Raw genomic sequence first — 15932 nt, forward strand, 5'->3', positions numbered from 1 at the left:
CGTGTGTTTATTAGAGGAGCCAAGTGTGTATGTGATTTGTTGGTAAGAAACCGTTAAAATTAAGTATTCTTACTCTTTGAAACTAGACGTAATTTCAAGAAATGGTTTACGCGTAGCGTAGAAATAAGGGATCGTGGGTTTGAATCCCGGTGGGGACGCACAAATAAAAACTCGGTTTGGCAGAACACAGGAAGACTGATCACCTACTTGTCCATAAAGAAAATCGATCAGTGAAACAGATGTATATCTATATTTTTTTATAGTTAAAAGCTTTGATGTTTTTTTTCTCTGGCAAAATAAATACTTCTTTTTCTCTTTCTATTTTTATATTTTAAACTTATTAAATCCTAAAGAGGGGTGTTATAAATATGATTATTTCACTACTTTCTTAGTATGGACATAAAATATAAGGGCTTAAAAATAATAAAATGTAAACGTAAAATCAATCAAATTTAAAATTGAAGATGGCCGACAACGCAATATAACATAATGTATCGCAACAGGGTCTGACGCGCGCATTCCGCAACATACCCGGCGTGGAGATGCTGAACGTAAACAAGCTGAACCTGTTGAAGCTGGCGCCGGGCGGCCACGTCGGCCGATTTATCATCTGGACACGATCCGCCTTTGAGAGGCTCGGTTAGTACTGGCAACACTACCGCTAAGTTACCCTCGGCTTGAATGTTGTCGCTTAAGAACCACAGGACAGTTCTTTGGCACCATTGTCATGTATATATTACGTATTATCTAGAATTAAAATGTAAAATTGATATTGTTTTAAAAGAGTGTTACTCTTACTACAGAGTTTCCTGCTGGCTCTTCTCTGTTAAAACTGCTTTCCAGGTGTAAATATTAAAAGCATGTACTGACTATTCAAAAGTGCTATAAGAAGTCTTATTGAATAAATAAATGTTTGAGTTTGAGAATATCTTAATAACTCCAGCGCGAGCCCCAAAAGCCTTACCAGTTTCGTTCTGTACGACTCTGGTTACTATTTACGGGGGATATTGCATCGCCCGAAGGAAACGTTGGTGGCATTCCGTGTGCGCCAGTGTGTCGACGTGTGGCGGACATTTATATTGAAAAATAAGTCATTTTCATTCCTCTTACCTTTTCAGTAAGACTGTTTGTTGCTTATAAAGCCAAAACTAATGCACAAAACTACATTTTCAAGATTACGTTGAAAATTTAAGAAATTGTTTTTGTTAGCAATTTAATTGCCTTTGTTAGCAATTTGCCTAGTTTTCAATGTGATGACACTGTTAAAACTACTAGTATGCTTGTTATTAAAATTTTCGAAAAGCAGTTTATTAAAGTTAACAACACTGTTTAATTTAAGAAAATATGCTATTAAATAAGTATTTAGAAACACTATGTTGTATGTGTTCGTTTATCATTTCTATTGGTATTTCATACGAGCGAAGCTGCGAGGAATAGCTAGTTAAATATGTAACAAGTTAATAAATCTACATTGTTAAAGACTTTTGACTCTTTCTTGATCATAAAGCGATTTCGCAGATGCCCTCTTTGGCTCATGGAAGACGCCCTCGAAGCTGAAGAAGAACTTCAACCTGCCGCAGCCCAAGATGGCCAACACCGATTTGACTCGCCTGCTCAAGTCTGACGAGATCAGGAAGGTGTTGAGAGCGCCCAAGTGAGTTTATTGGTTGACTAAGTTGTCATAAGTTACAGTTTAAACTGTATAAGCTAGCTTAGTGGGCATGTGATTTAGGTAATAAAAGTCTGTCCAACGTTTTATCTTCATCTTGTCATCATATTTTTTAAGAATGAAATTAAAAATTATTTTTGTAAGTCTGATATATACCTTGAACTATACCCTAGGTATTTCACATGTCTATGCGACGATATCTATGCGACGCCTCCTTGGTACAGTGGTACACGCGTGAGCGTAGAACCGAGGGGTCCTGGGTTCGAATCCCACTGGATGCGCACAAAGAAAAAATGTCTCGGTCTGGCAGGACACAGAAGGCTGATCGCCTACTTGTCCATAAAGAAAATCGATCAGTGAAACAGATGTATATCATCTGCCCCATACCCCAGTAGGGGACACGGGACTTCACTTTTTTTTTTACGATATCTATGCATGAAATAAAATGATGATATTCTCTTATCAGAGCATTGGGTTATGACCACCCATGATTACCCCATCACGTTGACACATTCTGAACCGACCCAAACAAACCCCGTGCAAACAAAAAAAATTCAAACGTCTCCGAAACAAATGTGACCGAATGTTATCGTTTCAGCAAACGAGTGATCCGCACGCAGAGGAAACTCAACCCGCTGACGAACACGCGCGCCATGTTGAGATTGAACCCTTACGCGGCCGTGCTCAAGAGGAAAGCGATTTTAGACCAGCAGAGGAGGCAGAACTTGAAGGCGCTCGCTTTGGCTGAGAAGCGTGGTGTAAGTGTTATGTGTGATTATTACAGGACAGATTAATGATGTTGATATATGTGATATAGATTAATAATGTGCACTAGAAGCGATAATAGTATTCGTTTAAATATATCGATGAGTGTTTTAGCTTTGAACAATATTACTAAGTAGATATAGCGTCAGTGCAGGTATTGGTCTAGGTAAATAAGAGCTCACTCGAGTATTGAGCTCTTATTTTGTTTGGGTCAACACAAGATGGCATTTTTATTTTACATATATTGTGGTTTGAACCCTCCAAAGAGTTGTGTCTTTGAATTTATCATTAGAGGCTGTAATGAGGTTGATCTTGAAGCATTTCTCTCTGTTTAGATAGGAAAAAAATTATATTATTATTTATTATGTCTATTAATTATAGAAATAATATACTTTGTTTTAATTGCTATCTAACCACAGTAATTGCTGTCTAGCAATAAGGCCACCTTTTTGACAAAATATCATTGTGCCATTTTTTGTATTAACTTTACTTTCTTTTTTGTACAATAAAGTATTATAAATAAATAATTATTTAGTCTTTTTGATAGAAAATAAATAATTAACTTGTCTATCAGACATCTGCATTATATGATGATATTCTCTTATCAGAGCATTGGGTTATGATAAACAATGATTACCCATCACGTTGACACTTTCTGAACTCGTGCGAAAAATATTAACATGCAACACCCGAACAGAATGCAGGAATTAATTATAAAAAATTTCAGATCAAACTGCCAGAAGACGACCCCGCAGTGAAGGCTGAGAAATTGAGGGAGAAGCGAAGGAAAGCAATTAAATTGGCGGCAGCGAAGAAGCCAAAAAAGCCAGCGGCAAAGAAAACCGCCCCTCCACCCCCTAAAAAGAAGGCCGAGAAGAAAGCGGCCCCCGCTAAGAAGTGAAGATAATAAACTTATCAATTGATTTTGTGTTGTTTTATTTTAAACCTAATACAAATAAGATTAATTCAATTGTATAGAAAGATTCAGTATTAAATTTATATGTAAATTATGTGGCACATTGTTTGTCTACAATGAAAACTACTCCACAGATTTTAATCAAAATCGTACACCATGTGCAGTCTGAACTAACTAAAAAGATAGGATAGTTTATATTAATTCAATTGCGACAAATGAGTACCAGGTCGGAGCCGGGTGCAGTCCCGGCTCCGACCTAATAACAGTCGTGAATTGATATCTACCATAATAAGTATAAACAATTTTTTCACGAACAATGGGTATGAGTTATGGACTAGATTCTGTGAATAATGCTCGAGTATTTTTTGTTATAAGAATCTAATAAGCCACACTAAATGAAGAGGGATACGATTTTTATTGTGTATCTCGAAGATAATCCTCGATTTCAAAAACTGCCGAAAGTTTACTCTTCTGAAGATAATGGGCATAGAATAAGACGGGATAGTCTTATTCTATGCCAACATTCTTTGACAAGCATCTAGTAAATTATGAGCAACATCTAGTAAATTACACATACTAAAAATTTGAGCTGAAAAATTTGTTTGAAAACGCATATATTCCTGATATTCATGCATGATTGATTTCGAAAATCACTATAGTACATGTACCTCATCCCTGATTGCTACAGGCTATTATGGCCTACTATGTATCACTAGTGGGTACCTATTATATCTAATATGATACAAAGTTCTCGTGGCGCAATGTTCTTTTCCATACTCTGAAACGGCTGAAGCGATTCTTATGTGTGCATATTAAGTAGGCCTAAGCATCGGCCGACATCTATTTTTCATGCCCTCAAATAAGAGTAAGGCAGAACAGCGTATACCGGGTTAGCTAGTGATTCTGTAAAATGATAGGTGCTAATTCTTATGTTGAAATTCATAATTTATGCATTGGTTGTTACATTCTTCAGTTCCATATTATCATAACATAGGTAATCTCCGTGACAAGTACTTAGTAAGTGCTCTATGAAGCCATTAGTTATAGGTAATATATAATCGTGTTAAGTAGGTGTATTCTTACAAAATATATATGGGTAATAAACCACATTTCAGTGTAGTTTTAATACGATGATAGGCCAATTAAGATACGGCAGTTTTCTCTAAATTATAGAGATTATAAAGTTATTTTAAGACAATTTATTATAGACATTTATAACTGTAAATACGGTTCATAATTATTATGTTAAGTGGTCTGAGATGGGTGATTTTGATACAATATCCCTGTATCAACATTATTCTACAAGAACTATAGGCAGAGGAGTCTGTTTATAATGTGAATAATACATAATGGCATATATAATTGACATAAATGCTATTATCCTTGACATCTTGACACTAAAATGTTGTCAATTTTTGTCACAAACTAGATGACAATGACAATAATTTTAGATTAGCATTATTTAGATGCAATACTGATACAAGAAATATGCATAACATTGCATATGAAAATCAAGTAACAAGAGGTTATTCCAAAAATAGCCTAGCTGCACCGGAAGTAGCATAATATGTTCACGAAATGGAGGCGATCAATACACAGCTAAATACTTGTCTATGATACAATAAGATGGTTTATAAATTTTAAAATTGATTGATTCTGGATTCCTGAATGATTCAAGAGTGTTAAATCAAATCGCTTATATCTTAACTTCCTTCAAAATTTGTCTAGAAGGCGTTGTTTCATCATTTTTATTTATTTTCTTTTCTGGCAGTATCGTTATATAACCTTCCTCGATTGGAGCGAAAAAACTTATATGTAGTCTATGAGACATTTTTGATGTAGCAACAAATATGTTCGATTATTATTCGATTGTGTTAGAATCGATTTTTTTTTTAAATAATTCCGTATTTTCAACTGTACTTTTCTTTTGAAAGCTTTCAATTTATTTGGTTGTGTTTAAAGATTAGGAACACACTACATTTTTTTTGAGATACTCTCCTTGTATGAACGTGTTTTTATAAATGCAAACTACTTTGCCTGATAGTGGCACAAATGATTAAGTTTTGGCTCTTGCTAAAAGAACACAAAGAAGATGTAAAGCGGCTTAGGAATAAGTAGTCTAAAGTAGTTCTTGAGAAAGTTCCGGACTGTCCAGCGTTTGTCGATATCCCACCTGGGGAGTTTACCTGTCATGTATTTAGGTTTGCAGAATAGTCTAGAAGATGGTTTTATCTGACTTTAAAATAGGCAACTTCTGTCTATAACTATGTTCTTTATTTTGAAGGCGACATTTAACATAAATTGAATCAACAGTCAGAGTTTTATATTTGTATACTTAGGTATAGAATATATAGGTTGGTATGTTAGCATAATCCATTTATGCACAGTAAAAAAATACCACTGCACCTTCTCTAATATGATGATATGACTATTGCGTAACATCCACTTTATTTTAAATACTACATTTTAAGTTAAATTAATGTCATGTATGTAATTTTAATCTTAAATAATTTTTTTTTATAAAAATAAATTGAAATTACCATGTGTTTTGCAATCACTACATAACGATTAACCATTTTCTTCTTTTTGAAAATTTTATTTGCATCTAAAATTAAAGAAGTCCATCACACAATACAAATATAAGGATGAGATTTCGATAATCGAAACAATTATCAACCTAATTTTATATCGATATCACGAATCGATTTAATAAATCATCAAGATGGTGTTGCCACTTCAAATTCTCATGGTAAATTACATCACCATTTCATGGCAGTGGCACGCATTTGGGACTTGGACTTTTCGTGACAGCATGTCATTTTCGACATTTGATTGATAATTTTCCAAAGATCCATCAAATTAGTTTGTTTGAAAGTTAGTTTAGGCGCTAAATGTGTATATTTTTAATTTTTCACGTTAAAATAAGGATGTGAGTGATCGGGGTCCATGTTTGGTTAGCGCGGCTAGGGTTCCCAAGATGAGTGCTCAAAAATGCGTTGTAGAGGGCTGCAATTTGGAATATGATGTGGTCTGCAGCTTTTCCTTCTACAAGTGAGTGTTTTCCCGCCTTTTATTGAACCACACCATAAAATTGCGATACTTGGAGCTAGCATTCATTCGGGCTTCGCCCAATGACCTCGACGCTTTGTATAACGCCACTAAATGTATGATAACAAAATCATTCAATCGTTTCCTATAAGATGTTTACATTACTATTTTACCCATATTTAGCCGTATTATCGCATTTAAACCTATTTTCATTATTCTGTTTGTCTTTAATTGCTAATAGAGAGGTTGTAATTAATTTTAAACATATAAATTTTTTGGTTCCATTTTCGACTCTATGCTCCACACCTTAAGCACCACTGAAATGTATGTTGTGAAATACACATATTTCTGAGTTTCTCTGAAATATTCGTAAATATGTCAACTTTCTATTTGTGTCATTAATTATTATGAATATATTATGGAGACAATTATGTAATGTGAATGTTATTTTTGCATTTGTACTTTTTTTATTATATTTTTGATATTATGACAATTTATGCATATTAATAATAGATATTTTGAATATATTTGTAACTTAATCTTAATAAAATTTGTAAAATATAAACGTAACTATTATCAAATATTATAACACTTTTTGTTTATTTTATTTTATATTAATTAAGTATATTATTAATAATTAAACCAGGATATTTTATGCTTATGTAGGTCAAATGTGGACATTATTTTCATTATAGTCTATTCCCTTGAACAGTTCTAACAGTAGCACATATATCTATATTAATTTCTTTGTTTGCAATTTAAATGATATGTCTGTTTGCTTGGTTTAAGTTTAATTTATGTTATCAGTATGCAGGTTTATGCCCAAAACTCACATAGGAGGACTAGATCTCTTTTCTTCATCCTCACAAATGTATAAGACACCCTATATATCTTTCAAAATATACTAATATTATAAATGCTTATGTCTGTATGTCTGTCTGTCATCGATGTTTACAAGACTAAACTGTACCAGAAAAATGCTGTTTTTACTCAATAATATCACTCAGAGCTTCAATCAATATTTCTATGTATTTATTCCAGTTGTCCAGCTATCTACATACCAAATTTCATTGCAATCTGTTCAGTAGTTGTTGTGTGGAAAAGTAACAAACACACACACATCCTTACAAACTTTCTTTAATATTATTAAGATTATATAATTGGTAGGACAAGAATGCTACAAATATTGCTGAAAATCTTACTCAGCTATAGATTTCAGTATAAAAAAATATGAATATATTATTTTTCATTTCAGTGTCAACACCACATCAGACACAGATGACAAAAGACAAGACTGGATCGAGGGTGCTATGCAGGAGGAGAGCGAGTGCCTCTGGCGGCACGTTAACTTACAGTTGTGCGGGTGAGTTTAAACTTATACTCAATGATTGTCTTCTTCTCTTAGTAAATACCCCCCAACCTTATAAATATTAATTGAAATTATGACGTTAATATTCATATGCATTAAAGTAGTGAGTTTTTTTTCAACTGTTCTATTAGATAAAGTAAACAAACGTCTTTATCGTAATTTTAAATTATTATCTCGTTGTTAAAACACCTTATTTTGCTTTAAAATATTCTGAAATGCAACAACAGTCCTCATGACTTATGGTAAGAATTTTCAAAATCAGTCCAGTAGTTTTGTAGTTAGCACATTCATACAAATTCTTTTATATGCACTTAGTATATATTAGAAGGTGAAGTGAAAAGAAATTGTGTTTCTTTGTTATTTTATGTAAATTTATGGTTATTATAGGCAATATACACTCGAGTTGCTTTTGTCATAGAGTTTCTTCACATGAAATGTAGATGGCGCTTTTATAAAAACCTGCTTTCGTATCGCGCCAAATTTGAAAAAATAATAGTCGTAGGTTAGAATAAACGTAAAATAAACTTTGTACGCGATTCTACTACGATTCTTAAATGCGGCACGTACTTTTTAGTATTTTTATATTAAGCTATATCAATTTGTTTTGTCATTAATCCTGTTAGCATTTATAATATAGTCTATTTATGTACGCATTAATTCAAGCATAAATATCCTACTACATAATATTATAAACGCGAAAGTTTATGGACGGGTGGATGCTTATGGTATGGATGTTTCTTAATTTTTCATGCGAACACAGCTTATCGTATCTGTATGAAATGAACGTAACCTCAGCACTTGTAATTATTGCTTTTATTGGTAACTAACGGTGCTCCCTGGCTTTACTCGCGGTACGTTTTTCTCTCCTTGGTAGCAACGCCTAGCTTCTAAACGGAATCATTTTGGTTTTATGTGCCTAGGGGACACGTCGCGCGTTCTCTTCAGATGATTAAGAATCATATGAAATATTATTTCAATGATTACAATATTGTACCGATGGAACGCGGCCTTTGTTAATATCTATATATATAAAATTTTGTCATTTCTCACAATGTTAGTTGCCATACTCTCCTGAAACATCTGTACTGATTCTTATGAAATTTTGTATATATAGAGTAGGGCTGAGTATCGGCCAACATGTATTTTTCACACCCCTAAAGAATAAGAGTAAGGCAGGACAGCGTGTGCCGGGTCAGCTAGTAGATGTTTCGTCATCAGCCCATATATGCTTCCACTGCTGGGACACAGGCCTCCTTTTAGGGTTCAAGCCATAATCCACCACGCTGGCCAAGTGCGAGTTGGCAGATGTCACATGTCGTCGAACTTTTAATTCTCGAAAATGCCGGTTTCCTCACGATATTTTCGTTCGCCGTTTCGAGCAGTGGTTATGTTATCCACATGTGCAGATAAATTATAAAAATCAGTTTATTTCCTGCACGCTCGCCCGGTCTCGAACCACGACTTACAGATTTTAAAGACCGAGGTCCTCACCACTGAACCACCACTGCTTATTAGATATATATCTATATCTACTATGGAGTGGTGGCTGGGTGTATCTACATCTAAGATAATACGTCTTTATGAGAATCTTCTCATAAAGACCTAACATCTTAGTTAGCACATACATAAAATACCTCTCTACCTAGGTACCACTTCGAGCTGGATGCGCAAGGGCTATGGATAGACTCGCCCATGTTGCCTGAGCTGCTGACGCCGCAGGAGCAGGCGGCGCCGGTGCAGCAGACGCCAGAACAGAAAAAAGGTAAAAAAAAGAATGACAATTGAAATAATGATTTCCAACAATCTATTTTATTGGATTTTTTTTTTATTTATTTATGAATATCATATGCCAATATCCTATCCTACTAGCCTGTCCTGCTAATCCTACTTCCTACTAATATTATAAATGCGAAAGTGTGTAAGGATGTGTGTGTGCTTGTTGCTCTTTCACGCAATAACGACTGCACCGATTGCAATAAAATTTGGTTCGTAGATAGCTGGACAACTGGAATAACACATAGGCAACTTTTTTTCCCGATATTCCTAGGTTATAAGTTATAACCCAATGCAACAGCGACATAACAAGAAAAAACTTACAACTAAAACTAAGTAATTGCCTAACTAATGATAATTATAACATATATATGTCAGTGTTTAACGTGTGAGCGTACAGCCGTGGGGTCCTGGGTTCGAATCCCACTGGATGCGCACAAAGAAAAAATGTCTCGGTCTGGCAGGACACAGAAAGCTGATCACCTACTTGTCCACAAAGAAAATCAATCAGTGAAACACATTTATATCATCTGCCCCATACCCCACTAAGGGACAAGGGACTTGACTATATAATATGTAAAAACCCTTAAGTCACTCAATGGACATCAGGACATTCGTTTTATCGTGAACAACAAAAAACGAAACGAATGGGCTTGTACTAGCTTTTAATTAAGAAAATAATCATTAAAATCTCTTCTCCCAGTCGATAGTCGATAGTGGTGACAAACCCAAAAAAATACAATCCTCTTTTTTCCATTGATAACCTTTTCCCCTTTTGAGTCGGTTGATAAATTGATTCTTTTTCGTGGGTGGAGGTGAGGAGAAATTCTAGAACAAATTTCTATTTTCGATATTAATCTGATCATTAAACTTATACACTAAATTCCTGAATTTATAATTTTTTTCTCTTTATGCTTGACTCGGGTTGCTTGGAAGAAATTGCTATTTAGCAAACAAGTCGCCTTTTGTATCTTAGAAATTCTGTTCGTTTGGATGTTTGTCCGTCAATCACGCTGAAACTACTGAACGGATTTTGATGAAATATACAGACACGGGTACGATCTAACTTGGGTGATAGGATACTTTTTATCCCGATTAAATGCTCCCTTGGGATGAAACAGGAATCTTGATAACCGAGCGGAGCGGGGACGAGCGTCCAATAATAATAATAATAATTAACTCTTTATTGTACACCAAGAAAAACAATACAAAAAAAAAAAACTCAGCAACAATAGAATTATTGTACAAAAAGGCGGTCTTATCACTACCAAGTAATCTCTAATATATTAATAATTAAAAATCTCGTTTCAGCCGCCGACATCATTCGCATAGAACACAACTACAGCATGGAGTCGTGTAAAAAGGAACCGGAGGCCATTTCGCGTCTCAACGTGAGACAGCTGGTCGACACGCTGGGTTACCTGTGAGTGCGCTTAACTAATAAGGTGGTGGTAGACATAGTTATGACACGAGGGACAGAAATAAAATTGAAATGCCTGTTTTCCGGCTTAGTGAAGTAAAAAATTCATTTATGGGACAAGGTATACGCTTATACAATAGAATTCCTCATAGTATTTAATAATAATAATAATAAAAATCATCTTTATTTAGTTCTCACAACATTAGTCCATAACAAAAATTAAAAATACAGAAAAGAGAAAGGATAACGTTGTGAGAGACTGGTGCCTGAAGTAGACTACATAGAAGTCTGAGGTACAGGTCACCAGCCCCCCGCGCGGATATCAAACAAATAGAGGGTAACATAAGTTTAGGTGTCTACGTTATACTTGGAGAAAAGTGATCTTATTATTACAAGAAACAAAAACAGAAAAAAATAGACAATATGATAACATAAATAATTACCCAATAATCTGTACCAAAAAATATTAAATAGTTTAGTAGTGCTAAATTAAAAAAGTATGTAAAAATTTATTAATTCAGAGAGCCTACTATAGCGTTAATGAATATATGGAAGATGACAATCCATGGAATGTTGTCGCTTAAGAACCATAGGTCAGTTCATTGGCGTCATTGTTATGTACATGTTGCATGTTATGTAGAATTAAAATGTAAAATTTATATTATTTTAAAAGAGCAAATACAGAGTTTCTTGCCGGCTCTTCTCTGTAGAAACTGCCTTCCGAACCTAATAACTAACTACTAACATAACTATGTAATATTATAACACTTCAAAAGTGCTACTATAAGAAGTCTAGTTGAATGAATAAATGTTTGAGTTTGAGTTTAAAGCATTCATACGGGTTTAATTGATAAAAATACGAAGAAATGATAAAAAAAAATTGTGAATAGTAATTGAGAAATAAGCAAGATTTACTATCCGCACTCTTACTGGTTTTTTTGTTAGTGGAAAAAAACTTAACCGATTTTAAAATGCAGTGATTGCAAGAGGAACGTACAAAATTAATAGATTTTTTTTCTAAATTAACATAAATATATTTGCGTAAGAAAAATTCAAATTTTATTAAGCGCAATTATGTTATGTTACATTTCAAATGCAGTCAAAAAGATAAGAGTTTTATTTGGCTAATTATAATAAATAATTAAAACTACACATTCTCATTTGCAGTTCATTGAAGAATCTACAGAAAAAGCAACTGTGGGTTGTGAAGGTTGAAAGTGATAAAGCGGAAGCTTCCATCACTCAGTCGGAGCAGGTCATCACCAAAATGCCTGATCCCAAACAGATTATAGAGGTATGGGAGGACATCTTGATGCTTTTTTACACGCTTTTTATTAGCTTCACCTGTATGTTTGTTTGTAACCGACTTCTTTGGGCGCGATTTTGACCCACTTTAAACGGCCAGATTTCGTTCAAACTTTGTAGATTTATTGAGGACCGATGACAATACACTAATTTGATAAAATTATTCCATTTTTCAATTTGCAAAATATGATAAAAGTGTGTTTTTTAGTTTTTTTAAACTATTATAATATATTATTGCTAAAATGGGCTGTCAAGCACCATCACCAATTATCTTTATATATTTTTCTGGCTAGCTTTTTGTGTGATTTATAGAAATCACTTACTATTATTGTAATAAAACATCGTGTTTAACTTTATTTTTATTTTTAATTAACTAGCTGTTGCTCGCGGGTTCGCGTGGTTAAAGAAAATTCCTGTGTGAATGAGACATTCAACTGTGATGAAAGTGGCCTATATAACTCTCTGGCTTACTAACTTTCTCCACATACAGAGTCTTGCGCCCTGGCTCTGCTCGTGGTACATAAATAGCCTTTAGCATTTGTGGATCATGTAGATATCCAATGGTGAAGACCTTTGAACTCCGGTCCGGTTGTTCCTGAGATTAGAGAGATCAAACTAACTCTTCAGCTTTATATGATCAATATGGATAACTGGGATTATGCAATTATTGTAGTGGTATTGAGGTGAAGCATATGGTATTTCAACCACCCTGTGATACCATGTATGATAATGTAACCCATTGTATGTTCATATAAAAACTGAAGTCCCGTGTTCCCCTCTGGAGTATGGAGCAGATGATATACATCTGTTACCAGCTACAGTGATCGATTTTCTTTGTGGACAAGTAGGTGATCAACCTTCTGTTTCCAGAACGACACATTTTTTTCTGTGTGTTCCCACCAGGAACGAACCCAGGACCCCTCACACATTGACCACTCTACCAAAGAGGCGGTCTATAATATTAGGCATATTTATACAGCTGCAGATATTTATTTCATAACCTCCTTATGTTTTAGATCATACCACAAACGTCTACCTCCGGCCAGACAGAGGGCGAGGTGGATCCGAACCTGCAGAACCAGAGCGAGGTCCTACAGATCATGGACGACGGCAACATCTCCGATAACTTCATATATGAAATAGCCGAAGAGCAGGAGATAACCATGGAGGAGGTCAAGGAGATACCGGCTTCCGAACACCAGGAGTGGACGGTGAACATCATCCCGGACGACACCAAGCCGAAGTACGCGTACATCAAACATTGCAACAGCGGCAAGAAGAAGAGGCACTTCACCACAGAGATGAACGAGATAACGCTCCACGGCGACTTCGAGAACTACTACATACTGCCGGACGTCGATCCGTCCGTCGGCGTGGAGATCACCACCAGCTACGAGCCGGAGAGCTTCATCGTCGAGGAGTACCCGCACCTGGTGCTCGAGGAGCGGCCGAGGAAGTCGAGGGAGGAGAGGAAGCGGAAGAAGAAGTCGCCCACCGTCCGGGAGCAGGTGAAGCAGATCAAGACGGAGATTGGCGAGGACTGGGTGGTGGAGAACAACATATACGACCAGGACGCCTCCGAGGACTATGATGAGAAGAAAGCGGCGCGCGTCCGGAGGAAAAATAAGAAATACCTCGGGTACGATTTTGTGACTTAATTCCGGCTGTTGGACGGATCGGTGTGGTTTCGGTATGATGTCCCTGTGTCCGTGTGTGCTAAATTATATACAACTAGCCTTTGCCCGCGGCTTCGTACGAGTTTAATTTCCCCGTTGGTGGTTTAATTGATGTTATTATACATACAAACATATAAATCTATTGGAAAAGAACGCCTTAAAATCCGTTTTGTATGCATACAGAGATTTAGCCTCATACAGCTGTATTATCTGAATGATATGTGACACCGTAGCGAAACAGCCGGTTTATCCACGTGTCGATGAGAAAAAAACGCTAATGTTTTTAATTTCTTTCCAGTATGAATGGCCTTAAATGATGATACTGGCTTAGTTTTTACAACGTACTCTCGTGGGCGCCACAACGATTCACAGCGCCGGCCACACAGCTCCCTCAGAGTTTAATATATTATAATAATGATGATGATGATAGTGTATTTTGTTTCTTTCGCTTCCTCAATAATCATTAGTGTATGTTTAGTGATGTCGAAACGCGTCTACCCGCTCTGTTTTAGTTCTGCGTAAAAAATTAGTTTTTTTTTATCCACGGCAAACTTAAAAAGAAAAAAGTGTAAATTGCGGGTAGATTCGTTTTACTGGAGTTCGTTTGAAGTCGGTATTTAGGATAGATATTTTTTTTTTAAATATTGACCGCTTACTTAGTTTAAGATGATTTTTTTTTCATATATTATGTTGTTGGGATAGTGTAAAATAGACGTTTAGAATTGATTGCGAGTTCTATCGGCTGGCTCGCCATTTATTGATGCAATTCTAGGTGGTAAGAATTCACGAAAATGCTAAAGTTGAAACCGGGCCACGGATGTACGGAAAAATAAGAGTACTTTTTTTGAAGTCGGTTAAAATTTGATGAAACAACTATCGTATCATTGTTAGGCATCAAATCTGATGCAAACGCTTTCATCAAGACGAGAAAATAAAGTATTTTATTTGAATATTGTGTCGCAATGTATTTTATTTTATTTGGTAGCCAGTCGATAATTTCTTAAATTTAGATAAATATGTTTGCCAAAAAAGAAATCACTTCATCAAAATTAAAGATTCATTATGAGATAAACTTGAAATGTTATTTATTTACATCAACAAACTATTAATAAATAGGCACTAAGGTTTTTAACTAACTAAAAAGTTTATATTATTTAAAGACGATAAGTTTTGTTTTAAAATTGTGTTTTTGATTGTGGAAATGAAAAATCGAGTTTTAAGCAAAAGCTTATTGACCACTTTTCGCGCTAAATTTAATAATTAGTAATTAAAGAATTGTGAATAAGTTAACACAACACTTTTTACGTTTGGGATTTGGAATAAATTTAGAACATTACGCTCTTTTGCACAGTTGGTATGTTAATTATAGACATTGCAGATCAAGGGCCAGGTTCACGACTTGCCGATAAAATCTCTGATAGCTTATTTAACTTTACTTTATGTCATTTTAACTGACAGATAAGCTAAAGAAAACATATCTGGAAGTTGTGACACTGGCTGTTAAAATTATATAATGAAATTCATCGCCTTCAATTGTAATTAAAGAAAGTGTATAAATTTTCTTCTCATCTGTACAGATTGTCGCTTTAAATCATAAGCTTAGATTATTAGAAATTATACCATAATTATGTTTTGGTTTTCGTTAAGTACTGAATATAAGACTATTTTAAAGGTGCGTTTTATTTTATCCCCTTTTATCATTCTAAATTTTCATCACGATATGTATTATAAAAGAAAACACGATTATTATGAACACATAATTATCATAAAGAAAACTATAGACGTCACTTATATGTAAGTAAATATATTTCCCTCGGATCAATAACCGTAGAAATTTTTATTCATTAAATTAGCAATATACTACATAACAATATAATCCATTACGAAAGTTAGGAGCGCATACGTACAAGAAGCTGCGACCTACGCGAGTACGCTACGATTACGCTAAACCTCCTCATTATTACTGCGCTCCTAGTACAATCCGTTGTGCT

The 15932-nt window shown here is 34.9% G+C and overlaps 2 protein-coding genes across 3 annotated transcripts in view; both read left to right on the forward strand.

Moving 5' to 3' along the window:
* LOC119838490 (60S ribosomal protein L4) overlaps window positions 1–3358 on the forward strand; it is a 33087-nt gene extending 29729 nt beyond the window's left edge. The window contains exons 7-10 of the mRNA XM_038364441.1: window positions 504–639; window positions 1519–1654; window positions 2268–2427; window positions 3162–3358. Of these exons, the coding sequence (XP_038220369.1) occupies window positions 504–639; window positions 1519–1654; window positions 2268–2427; window positions 3162–3335 (606 nt within the window). The 3' untranslated portion in view covers window positions 3336–3358. The remainder of the gene's footprint in view (window positions 1–503; window positions 640–1518; window positions 1655–2267; window positions 2428–3161) is intronic.
* A 2751-nt stretch (window positions 3359–6109) lies between these two features.
* Window positions 6110–15612, forward strand: LOC119838505. Of its 2 annotated transcripts, XM_038364468.1 has the most exons (7): window positions 6110–6401; window positions 7654–7761; window positions 9414–9529; window positions 10852–10963; window positions 12128–12254; window positions 13282–13904; window positions 14240–15612. In XM_038364468.1, exons 1-7 carry the CDS (start codon window positions 6328–6330, stop codon window positions 14256–14258), a joined length of 1179 nt encoding a protein of 392 aa, XP_038220396.1. In that variant the 5' UTR covers window positions 6110–6327; the 3' UTR covers window positions 14259–15612. The 2 variants fall into 2 exon arrangements, with proteins under 2 accessions (XP_038220396.1, XP_038220395.1); XM_038364467.1 differs by having other exon boundaries at window positions 13282–15612.
* Window positions 15613–15932: the final 320 nt, after the last annotated feature.

This window comes from Zerene cesonia, unplaced genomic scaffold (assembly GCF_012273895.1).
Source record: "Zerene cesonia ecotype Mississippi unplaced genomic scaffold, Zerene_cesonia_1.1 Zces_u003, whole genome shotgun sequence".
NCBI lineage: Eukaryota > Metazoa > Arthropoda > Insecta > Lepidoptera > Pieridae > Zerene > Zerene cesonia.